The 12,254-nt window shown below is 45.5% G+C and overlaps 1 protein-coding gene across 3 annotated transcripts in view; it reads right to left on the bottom strand.

The window, feature by feature from the left end:
• Positions 1-12,254, bottom strand: part of Ttll8 (tubulin tyrosine ligase like 8) — a 42,418-nt gene that overhangs the window by 6,152 nt on the left and 24,012 nt on the right. For all 3 annotated transcript variants that reach the window (XM_028753732.1, XM_028753733.1, XM_028753734.1), the window contains one exon: positions 5,302-5,488. In XM_028753732.1, coding sequence (XP_028609565.1) covers positions 5,302-5,488 — 187 coding nt within the window. The remainder of the gene's footprint in view (positions 1-5,301; positions 5,489-12,254) is intronic.

Here is a 12,254-nt window from a genome sequence, read left to right as displayed (position 1 = left end):
TAGAGGGGCAGAGAGGGGCAGAGAGGGGCAGAGAGGGGCAGAGAGGGGCAGAGAGGGGCAGAGAGGGGCAGAGAGGGGCAGAGAGGGGCAGAGAGGGGCAGAGAGGGGTAGGGGCAGGGGCAGGGGCAGGGGCAGGGGCAGGGGCAGGGGCAGGGGCAGGGGCAGGGGCAGAGACAGAGGCAGAGCCAGAGGCAGGAGGATCATTGTGAGTTTTAGACCTGCAGGGTTTAACATAGCAAGTTCAAGTACAGCCAAGGTTTCACAGTAGAGAGACCCTGTTGAAACAAACAAACAAACAAACAACCCTGACCTATGGATTGTCTATATGGAAAAGGACAGCAATCCTGTAACAAAGGAAAACTAGAGATGGGTGGGTCCCTGTGCAAAGATACCACCTGCACTGTTGTCAGAAAGTCTCTTTGAAAGGAAGCCAAACTATAATGTGGACCTATCTGTCCACAGTAGCAGCCAGCTTATTGTCCTGTGAACATGACTGCCAACCTGACCCTATGTCCTCATTGGTGACTACAGACTTGTAGGAAAAGGTCTGACTTAGAAACCAATCATATTCACGGGAAATAAGGGCAGGGATCAGGAGAGATGTCTGAGCAGCTTTCGGAATTTTAGGGTACACTACTGACACCTGGGAGACAGACATCCACCACAGTACCTGTAGCACCTCTCATGTTCTGCGGGACCCTCCATATGTGGGCAGACCCAGCACAATGGAGAATGTTCAGTGCAAGCTCCCTGTATACTGTCCTGCTGCTAAACTACAATGCTGGCTGCAGCCCTGGAGGTGGAAGCAAGGGTTCGGGGACAGGAGACATTTGTGTTCTGTCTACCTACTGGGAAAGGAGAGAGTGAATAATGGTGATCCCTGGCCACGTGGGTTAGAGTTTCATGACAGCAAGAGTCCTAGTGAAGTCAGTTTCCACCCCCGGGAGCAGGGGACAGGTTGGCATTGACAGAGTGATCTTGCCTCTTGATGACCAGATACCAAGCAAAGCCACTGGTCCACTGGATGTGAGCTCCCTCTGCAGATGTTACATGTTGGTTAACTCCGTGATGATGGGATAGCTCTGCTACATTAGTACATGGTGCAAACAGGTACAGACAGCCCGCAGTGTCTCCACAACACCATTCGGTCCATAGAGCTGGGCCAGACTAGTGTAATGGGATGGTATTGTCATAAAGGCCTGATAGCATGTACGCTTTTCTTACTATGCTATCCAGAGAGATAAGCATTTTGCTGTCCCGGTGGGAAGGGAACCTTATGGCCTCAGCAGGACACTGGAGCCTGGGCCCTGGAAGTCATCCCTGAAGGTGAGCCAGCACTAGACTCATCTGTCACCACGCCACATCACCATGTCACATAATGAGAGGATAGAAGCGGTAAAAGTCAAGAGACAACTGAAAAGGGGCAGGAGCCTGGAACCAACGGAGGATGCTCAGATTCTACACATATCCGTGCTCATCCAAGAACAGACGGGATCCCTGCAGGTCCCATGAAGTATAGCCTCCTGGCCTTCTGGGTCCTGACACACAAGCATCCATTTGGGACTCTGCAAGTCTCCATAAGAATCAAACACTCTCCAAGGCTCTCATAGGTCGTGGCACTTCTAAGTGGACAGTCACAGCCTGCTCACCGGAAAGGGTCACACCATATCACATGGGAGCACAATGCTGCCACCTAGTGGCGAAGTCTCGGGGTTCTCTTTTGAATCGGTTTAAGAAAACATGGCTGAGTATAGAAAGCTCACACAGGAAAAGTGAAGTTTGGGCATTTTTGCTCATGTGTACTCTTGTGTCATTACCGCCAGCTCAGGCTACAGACAGCCTGGGCTGCTCAGAAAAATTCTCTAGTGTTACGTTCCAGCCGATGGTAGCTAGCTATCATTCACACTTTCGACCACAGGGACAGGCTCTGCCTTTCTTGAACATTACATCCATGGATGGTGACATAGACACACTCTCTCTCCCCTCTATCTGATCCCCCGTCTCCTCTTTTTCTCCTATGTAGTGCCTCTTAGTCTCACAACTGGGAGATCTGTCCATGGCTGTGCCGTTGGCAGCCCTTGTTCTGACACAGCTAGGGTCTGTCAGGTCTGGGCTTGTGAGTCTTTCTGAGGCTGCGTGCTTCCATTTCTGAAGGGATAGAAGAGCTGAGTCATAGGGCATGTAGTTCTTGCTTCAAATGCTGTTGCTCAACACTCCTGCCCGTGGTGCACGAGAACTGTTGACTCAGGCCAATCTTTGGTCTCTCCGAGTCTTCAATTCAGACATCTTGGTGTGCAGAGAGGTGTCCCATCATGGGTGGTTTGGGTTGTTTCTTTTTTTCCTTTTGCAGATTTTGAGATAAAATCTCATATATAGCCCAAGCTGCTTTGAGTTCAAGATCCTCCTGGGCTTACAGGAGCTACAACCAACGGTTCGCTGTGGCTTTAACCTGTGTTTCTGGAAAGCTCCAACACTGGGTACTTAACTAGTCTGATTGGACAATTGATTTGTATTTAATAAAGAGTCTGTTCAGTGTTTATTCTTGAGGCAGGGTCTCATAGAGCCTAGGCAAGCTTTGAACTTGCTGTGCACATGATGACTTGAACTTCTGATCCTCCTGCTACTGTCTCCTGACCCCATGTCCTTGCAGGTACTGTGGTAGATGTTTGTCTCACAGGTGCCAGTAGTGTACCCTCAAATTCCAAGGCCTGCTCAGACATCTTTACAGATCGCTGCCCTTATATTCTGAGATTATGATGGGTTTCTAAGTCAGGCCTTTTCCTATAAGTCTGAAGTCACCAACAAGGACATGGGGTCAGGTTGACAGTCATGTTCAACCTGAATGTTTGGGGTTTCAGGCATGGGCTACCACATTTAGTTCACGAGGTTCTGGAGAATGACCTCAGGGCTTCAAGTATGATAAAGAAGCACTCTACAAACTTAGCATTTAATTTGGTTCATTTCTTTCCCCTAACTTACTGTAGCAAACTCTGCAGCTTCTAAATTTGAACCTTGGTTGGACTTGTGGACAGTGGATTTGTCTTCAGTCTGTGGCTTCTATTTTTTTTTTTTTTTTTTGGTTTTTCGAGACAGGGTTCCTCTGTATAGCCCGGGCTGTCCTGGAACTCACTCTGTAGACCAGGCTGGCCTCGAACTCAGAAATCCGCCTGCCTCTGCCTCCCGAGTGCTGGGATTAAAGGCGTGCGCCACCACCGCCCGGCTGTGGCTTCTATTTTAATTCTCTATACAATGCTTTTTGAGAAACATAGTTCTTAAGCCAATGTGAAGCATGTTTGTCAATGTCAACTTTTTCCTATTAATTGTAGCTAATAATTTCCTGTGCAGTGGCAAATAAATATGAAGATATAACCAACTTCATCAGGAAGGAACTGTCCTGTCTTTAGAATGACTCATATGGGGGTGTGAGGACAGCTCCTGAGAAGAAGAGTAAATGCAGGGCATGTGCCTCCTTTGATGGATTAAGTCACGAGCATTTACTGACTAAAGCACTGTCCTAGTGTTAGGTCAGTGGGACACAGCACACAGCCAGGAACAGACAAGTGCATCAGGAGGACTCTCATGACTGCCACAAAGGAAAAAGACCAGGTAAGAGCCACATGGGACACAGCATAACACACATGTACTTGGAGTTCCAGAAAGAGAAGAGAGAGAATAAAGAAGAGGCAACGCTTGTAGAAATGTCAGAGTTTAACTCTGGAAGAAAAATGTCAACTTACAGTTAAACGATGCCTCACACACTTAAACAAGGGTACATACAAAGAAAAGCACTCCTAGAAACCTAATAAGCAAATTGCTAAAAACCAAACACAAAGTCTTACGGCATCTGGAGAAAAAGAGAAGAGCCAAAATACCAGCCAAAAATTTCTAAACAAAACATCACGAGCCAGAAGACAATAGCGTAACATCTCAACGTGACAGCAGCATATGTCTGCAAAATGAGAACTCTATCCCAGAGAAAACATCTTTTTTCCCTCCTCCCCCTCTGGTTTTTTCGAGACAGGGTTTCTCTGTGTAGTCCTGGCTGTTCTGGAACTCACTCTGTAGACCAGGCTGGCCTCAAACTCAGACATCCGCCTGCCTCTGCCTCCCAAGTGCTGGGATTAAAGGCATGCACCACCACTGCCCAGCTCACATAGATGTTTTTTTTAAAGGAAATAAAAGAAAGATAGTCAGAAATGAACAACAAGAGTGTCAGGAAAAGGAGGCAGCAAGCCACGCACGTCACACTGTCATGTTTCCTTTGGGAAGCAGTGGAGATTCTAAAGAAGAATAAGAAAGCACAAAGAAGGGTTCAGGAGTAGTGACTCATGTTAGACCCTGTCTCAAAAACTATATTGTAATTTTCAGGGTTGGTTTAAAAAATAAACAGAATCTTGCCGTCTTCTCCATGCTGGCCTCAGATTCAGTCATAGCCTAGTCCTGCCTGGGGCTCACATTCTTCCTGCCCCAGCCTCCTGAGTGCTAGGATCACAGGTGTAAGTCAACAGAAAAGAGGGGAGAGAAAGAGGAGAGGAAGGGAGGAGGGGGGCAAGGAGCAGGGAGAAGAGAGAAGGAAAATGTTTGATATCAAAGGGAGAGAAAGAAGGGTCAAAGGCTAAAAATATCCAGGATGCTATGAGAGGGACCACAGACCCTTGAAACACACATTGCCTCCCTGATTTTGTCCCCCTAGGGTGCCTGGGTTGCTGCCAACCCCTCTTTTCTTGCTGGTGGTCGCCATAAAGTTTGGAGAGCTGCAGGAGAGCAGGGAGGCAGCATCAGCATGTGGGCCTTGGTGGCGAGGGGCAATCAGCATCCTGACAGTCTGAAGATCAGGGGAGCACCTCAGTCCACCCTCACTCACCTCTCAGAGTCTTCCAGGCCCTGGGCAGTAGAACCTTACCAGGGCTATTGTGGTCCAAGTGAGCTCAAACATGAAAAGTTTGGGGTGGTACAAAAGAAGATGGCATCCCCCAAAGACACCCATAGGTAGTGACATCTTTTCAACAAATAACAGAAGGTTTGGGTACCCCGACAGCCGATAGGCACTCATGATACCCCAAGGCAGGTGCTCTAATATCAGAAGGTACCCCAGGACTCAAGAGACATCCCAACCTCAGACAAGTTAGGTAAGTACCCCAATACCCAGATAGGTGATGCCCATGCACTTGGCAAGCACTCTAACATCAAGGCAAGTGCCATCAATACCCAGATACGTGCTCCAGCACCCAAACATGCACCCCACTGTGTGCACGTGCAGTTGACCCCTTCTGGTGCCAAGGCAGTAGGGTGGCATCTTACTGAACCAGTAAGTAGTACTGCTGTGTCAGGTCATTCCATTCCTCCTCAGACAAGGCCTCGGTGCTGGTCTCCGTGACATCAATGTCTTCGTGCTCTAGCTGTCCCAGGTAGGCCTGGCACACCTTGCACGCTGTGTCTACAACCTGTCCTGAGAGGCTTGGTAACTTGAGGTCAGGATTATCAGGATCTGAAACCCAAGCACATGCCCTGAGTAGTGTGAGCTCTACCAGGGGCACACAGGCCACTTCTTGTTCCCATCACCTCTCCCTTGGTGCTACCCTTCTCCCTGGGAGGTGATTCCTCCCCTTCAGGAACCCTGTCTGTCAGTCCCACTGTTCAGTGTCACTACTGCCATCAGGAGCCCATACTCTGATGGACTTGGCTGTCATGACAGAGAGGAGACAGTATTTTTGAATTGTCATAAGGAGCACGCTTTCTGATCACACGCGCTGTGAGCAAACCTGTGTTGTTCTCACCCCTGTGAGCCTTTTGAGCTGCTATGATTGCTAATTCCCAGTGGTACAGAGTGTCCTGGACCACACAGGGGTCATTGGTAGGCCCCAGCACCTGAATCCTTACACAGTGCCTCATCCTTCTCAACCCCATGACTCAGGACCAGTGTTGAGTCTCAGAAAGTACAGATTGAAAGCGGACTTCACGTAGTCTCAAGAATGTGACCAATAGGCTGAGACTCTGCTCTGGCTAGCTGTGTAGCCCACAGGGCTGCAACATTCTCTAGGGACAGCTGGGGGGACTTCAGGCACAGTGTTGGTAGAGGTGTGGTACTAAGGACTGCTGTGATGTGCACAGGCTCACTGAGCATGCTGCAAAGCAAGAGTGCTAAATTTATATGGCAGTTGCAGAGAGTACAATGGGCATTTGAAATTTATAGAACATGAGCCGTTTAAGAACGAATGTGGCACCTCTGGCTTCCACATGAGAGAGGTGTGGATGTCGGTACTTTCTCTTGAGTAAAAAGCAGAGCTAAACAACCAACAGCTCCCAATCTTCCAAAGAAGTGAGGTCAAAGTCAAAACCAAATTGGAGAGAGGTAGACAAATATGGAGAATCAGGGCTTACAGGAGTGGAAACCTTCACGGAACAAATGGGAATAGGAAAACCTGGCTGAGGGCATCCGCTCCGAAGGGAGTGCCACAGAGAGTGGAAAAGGAGAGGAGAAGGAAATAGTGGAAAGAGGGGAAAGACGAGAGAGAAAGACAGAGAGACAGAGGCAGAGAGACAGAGACAGAGAGACACAGAGACACAGAGAGACAGAGAGACTCAGAGAGACAGAGAGATGCAGAGAGACGCAGAGAGACAGAGAAAACAGTAATCACCAAGGCAGCTCTAATCAATCCCACTGTATCGATAATCACTTCCACTACCAATGGCAATACAATACCGATATACACACACCAGTTAAAAGGCACAGATTTACAGAGTAGATTAAACAAGACACAACTAGTTTCTCTAAAAAACTCCCATGAAGTGAGATCCTCCTCACAGCAGGATCAGGGGCTGTCTCTGACTACATTACCTGCCTTTGGGTCCCTCTCCTCTAACTGGGCTGCTTTGTCTAGCCTCAATAGAAGAAGAAGCACCTGGTCCTACTGCAACTTGATATGTCAAGGTGGGTTGATATCCATGGGAATAACCCTTTCTGAGAGAGACTGGGAGGAGCAGAGGGAGAGGAATCTTCAAAGGGATGTAAACTAATTAATTAAAAGGAAACTCACATTTTAAATATACAGGTATCTTAGAGTAAAAGTAAAAAAAAAAAAAAAAAAAAAAGGACCCAGGCATGCTGGTGCACAACTTTAATCCCAGTATTCAGGAGGCAGAGGCAAGCAGACCTCTGAGAGTTGAAGGCCAGCTTGGCCTACAAAGTGAGTTCCAGGATACCCAGGGCTACACAGAGAAACCTAGATAGATAGATGATAGATAGATAGATAGATAGATAGATAGATAGATAGATAGATAGATAGATGGATGGATGGATGGATGGGAGAAGAGAAAATATACCATGCTAACACTAATCAAAAGACAAGGGGAAAAGATGTGTTCCTACCCCGCAAAGCAGACTGAAGAGCAACGGAAATGATCAAGGGTGAAAGAAGCTTTGTATGATGAAAAAGAGTCAGTTCTCTAGGAAGATATAACAATAACTAGTACACACGTCCCTAACGATAAAGCTTCAAAGCAGCAAAAAGCTGACCTGACTTAAAGGAGAAATTGAAATATACCCACAATCATAAAAGGAGACTTCAACACCCCTATATCAGAAATGGGCAGGTCCAGATAGGCCTGTGGCTCAGGCCTGACATCTCAGCTACATAAGAGTCTGAGGTAGACTGACCACAAATTGAAGGCTTATCTGGGTGAGCTCAAGACCAACCTAAGTCTCTATGACTCTGTCTCAAAATTTAACAAAGTCTGGGCTATATAAGTGGTAAGACACTTACCCAGGATGCATGAGGTCCTGAGTTCAATCTATAGAGAAAAGGAAACAAACAAACAAACAAAGGAGAAGGATCAAATGGACTGATCCAGATGGATTCAAGACTAGCTTGGAAGGAGGGAGCAAGAGGCAGTAAGCAGAAAATCCATAAAGACAGCGTAGATGAAAAGCACCAGCTGTCAACTGGCTCTAATTGATGTTTTGTGTTACTTGTACTGGTTGGTTTTGTGTGTCAGTTTGACACAAGCTAAAGTCATCAAAGAGGAAGGAGTCTCCATTGATGCAACTGTAAAGTGTTTTCTCAATTAGTGACCAATGGGGAGGGCCCAGCCCATGGTAGGTGGGACCATCCTTGGGCTGGTGGTCCTTGGTTCTGTAAGAAAGCAGGCTGAGCAAGCCATGGGGAGCAAGCCAGTAAGCAGCACTCCTCCATGCCCTCTGCATCAGCTCCTGCCTCCAGGTTCCAGCCTTGTTTGAGTTCCTGTCCTGACTTCCTCCAATGATGGATCATAATCTGGGAGTGTAAGCCGAATAAGCTCTTTCCTCCCTAACTTGCATTTTGGCCATGATGTTTCATTGAAGCAATAAAACCCTGACTAAACCACTGCACTCACTAACAGCAGCACAAACAGGCTCCACAATAGCAATCTCAGTCTGGCCGTAAAACATGTCAAAATAGTCAAAAGAACAGAAAACACATGTCCCCTAACTACAATAAGCTTAAAAGTAGAAGTCAAGAAAAGCAGCTGGTCTACATAGTAAGCTCCAGGACAGCCAGGGCTACACAGTGAGCGTCTGTCTCAAAAAATACTAATAATAACAATACACATGGTAAAGGATAAAGAAATTTCAATCATGTGAAAGTGAAATCACATCTTATAAAACATGTGGGGAGGTACCAGAGTAACACTTAGAAAATTTATATCAGTGACTGCTTATAAAACTAGCTAGAATCCGGGCAGTGGTGGCACACGCCTTTACTCCTAGCACTTGGGAGGCAGAGGCAGGCGGATTTCTGAGTCCGAGGCCAGCCTGGTCTACAGAGTGAGTTCCAGGACAGCCAGGGCTACACAGAGAAACCCTGTCTCGAAAAACAAAAACAAAAACAAAAACAAAAACAAAAAAAAACTAGCTAGAAAGTGGGACAAAAGAAAAGAAAATTAAACTCAAATGGAAGAAAATATAAAAATAGAGTAGAAAGTGAAAACAGAAAAACAGTAGAAAAAAAAAACCCTAACGATCCCTAAATCTGTAGGAGGACCAGCAGTCCCAATTAATCTGAACTCCCGAGATCTCTCAAACACCAAAAGGACCACCAAAAGGGCAGCATACACCAACTGATATGAGGCCCCCAACACATATACAGCAGAGGACTGCCGGGTCTGTGTTCAATCAGAGATGATACACCTAACCCTCAAGAGACTGGAGGCCCCAGGGAGTTTAGAGGTCAGGTGAAGTGGGTGGAGGGGGGACATCTTTGTGGAGACAGGGTGGGAGGCGGGGAGGAGGTATGGGATGTGAAACAGTTGGAGGGTGGACAAGGCAGGGGAATAAAATCTGGAGTGTAAATAAATAAATAAATACTAAAAAAGAAAGAGAAAAAAGAAAGGAACACAACAATAAATTAATCCCTAACCAAGTTAAGAACGAGAAGAAACAAATTACTAATATTGGAGGTGAGAGAGGGGACGTCACTATAGATTTCCCCCTCTCCACTGATTTTCAGGAAGTAGACAGACTAGCAAAAGTAGACATGATTGGAAAGAAGCAAAGTTGTCTTTAGTCACAGATAACAGGATTATCTTTAGTAGAAAAATACAAAAGATTCAATAGAGTTCTGGAAAGACAAGTTGCTATGGTGTGTCACTTTCATAGATAGGGAATAACTGGAATTTGAAATTTAAAAAATTCTATTTACATTAGAATTGTGTGTGTGTGTGTGTGTGTGTGTGTGAGAGAGAGAGAGAGAGAGAGAGAGAGAAGAGAAGAGAAGAGAAGAGAAGAGAAGAGAAGAGAACAGAAGAGAAGAGAAGAGAAGAGAAGAGGAGAGGAAGGATTCCTCTGTGTAGCCTGGTTGTCCTGGAACCTACTCTACTGACCAGCTTGGTCTCAATATCAGAGATCCTCCTTCTTCTTCTTCCCAAAGGCTTGGATTAAAGGCCTGCATCACCACTGCCCAGCTAGAAATATAATTCTTAAGTAAAAATAGATCTAACAAAATAAGCATAAGATCTATATGAGGAAAACTTCAAACTCTTACAAACAACATTGAAGAACTAACAGAGAGTACAATTCTAAATAAACAAACAAGAAAGACCCAGTGTGAAGGTGTTGGTTTTCTCCCCAACCTGGTCAACAAAATCAATATCACAGAAAGACACGTTAAGAATGCTAATAAATGCTACAGCCTAAGACCAGAATTGTGCATTATGTACCAAAGGAGAAGAATAAAATTTGAGGGTTCAAGACTTACGGTCATTAAAACAGTATGGTATCACCATAAGAATATGCAGATTATGGAATAGAATAGAGCCTTTTCCCAAAGAAGTCACACACAGACCTGATCAACTTGTATGTGACAAAGGAACAAATGATAAGGTAAAGATATCGTCTCAAAAAAAAAAAATCTTCGCAACTAATGGTACAGGACACCAGTCTGGGACAAGAGATGGAGTGATGGACAGTTCTAGAAGGCCAGCTTGGTGGTTTAGGGCCTATACTGCTCATGAAGAGCAGCCGAGTTTGACTTCCAGAACCTGTGTCAGGAGACTCACAACTGCCTGTAACTCTAGCTCCAGATCAGAGCAGCACCTCTGGCCTCTGTGGGTACCTATACCCATGTGTACACACACACATACACACACACTTAAAAATAACAAAAATAAATCTTTAATAGAAAAAAAAACCCAAAACCAAACCAAAATACAGATCTCAACTTCAAAAATAATTCTGAAGGGATATTAGGTCTAAATGAAAGAGGAGAAGCCACAAAACTCTTAGATAAGAAAGCAAGAAGGAGACTCAAGGGAGCCTTGAGCTTTCTGTTGTCTGTTTCAGATATCACCCTGAAGGCTTGATCTAGAAAGAAATCGCTGGTAAGCCAACTTCATAAAATTCTTAAATTAAAAGTATGTGCTGGGCAAAAGTCATTTTTGATGGAATGACAATCCAAAGATAATCCAAAGGTGGGAAGGGGTTGGTAACATCTGCACACATCTGATAAAGGGATGCTACCCAAAGCATACAAAGAGCTCCTGAAGCTTAGTAAGAAAACGGAGCAACCCAATCTAAAAAAATAGACCTATCACAAGAGATGATGTCCCTCTGACAAATGACATATGAAATGATGCTTGGTGTCAATGTCACTAGTGAACTACAAATTAAACAACAGTGTAACCCTACTACAGACCTAACAACAGTGTAACACTACTACAGACATAACAACGGTGTAACACTACTGCAGACCTAACAACGGTGTAACACTACTGCAGACCTAACAACGGTGTAACACTACTGCAGACCTAACAATGGTGTAACACTACTGCAGACCTAACAATGGTGTAACCCTACTAAAGACCTAACAATGGTGTAACATTACTACAGACCTAACAATGGTGTAACACTGCTACAGACCTAACAACGGTGTAACACTACTGCAGACCTAGCAACGGTGTAACACTACTGCAGACCTAGCAACGGTGTAACACTGCTACAGACCTAGCCAATGGTTAAAATCTGCAACATGGGCACCTCGGTATCTGCACATGAATCGTCCTGGAAAAGAGATGCTGACAGCTTGATGAGCTATAGCTGTAGCATCTAATCATACTCCGTTTATTTCCTCAAAGAAGTTGAAATTTTATGGCTGTGCCAACTTGTGCATAAAGGTCTGTAGCAGTTTCATCTGTGAGAAGAATCCTTCTATGGGTGAAGGGATAAATAACCCAGCACACACCGTCAGTGAACTGTTCAGCCCTAACCACAAAGCAGCAAACAGAAGAAACTTCAAAGCCTGTTGCTAAATAAACAAAGCCAATGCGAAGAGGTTGCAGACTTCGAGGTCCCCTCTGTAGACATCCTGAAAAAAGAAAGAACCATGGAGAAAAAAGGCCAGGAGTTGCAAGAATTGCCTCAGCCTGGTGTAAGTGGCCAGGGGCCCTTAGTTACGTGTCTTGACTGTCACCACTCAGACAGTTCAGCCACAACCAACTCACATCCACTCCACAAAAGCCTCTGCTCACAGCTCGAAGCTGCCTTATCACAAATTACTTTTCAAACACGTCCTTTAAAGATTTGAACATGCCAAAGTTTACTTTCCAATGGTTTCAACAAATGTACCTCTAGAGTAGGGACATTAACAGTGGGGTGCATAAGGATCAGGGTGGATAAGAAACCAAGGTATCTTTTGCTCAATTTTGCCGTTAGCCTAAAACTGTTCTAAAAGAAAAAAGAGAAGGAGGAGGAGGAGGAGAAGGAGGAGGAGGAGGAGGAGGAG

This window comes from Grammomys surdaster, unplaced genomic scaffold (genome assembly GCF_004785775.1).
Source record: "Grammomys surdaster isolate TR1022 unplaced genomic scaffold, NIH_TR_1.0 125953, whole genome shotgun sequence".
Lineage (NCBI taxonomy): Eukaryota > Metazoa > Chordata > Mammalia > Rodentia > Muridae > Grammomys > Grammomys surdaster.
Note: the sequence above shows the minus strand (reverse complement) of the source record. Positions and strands in the feature narration are given on the sequence as shown.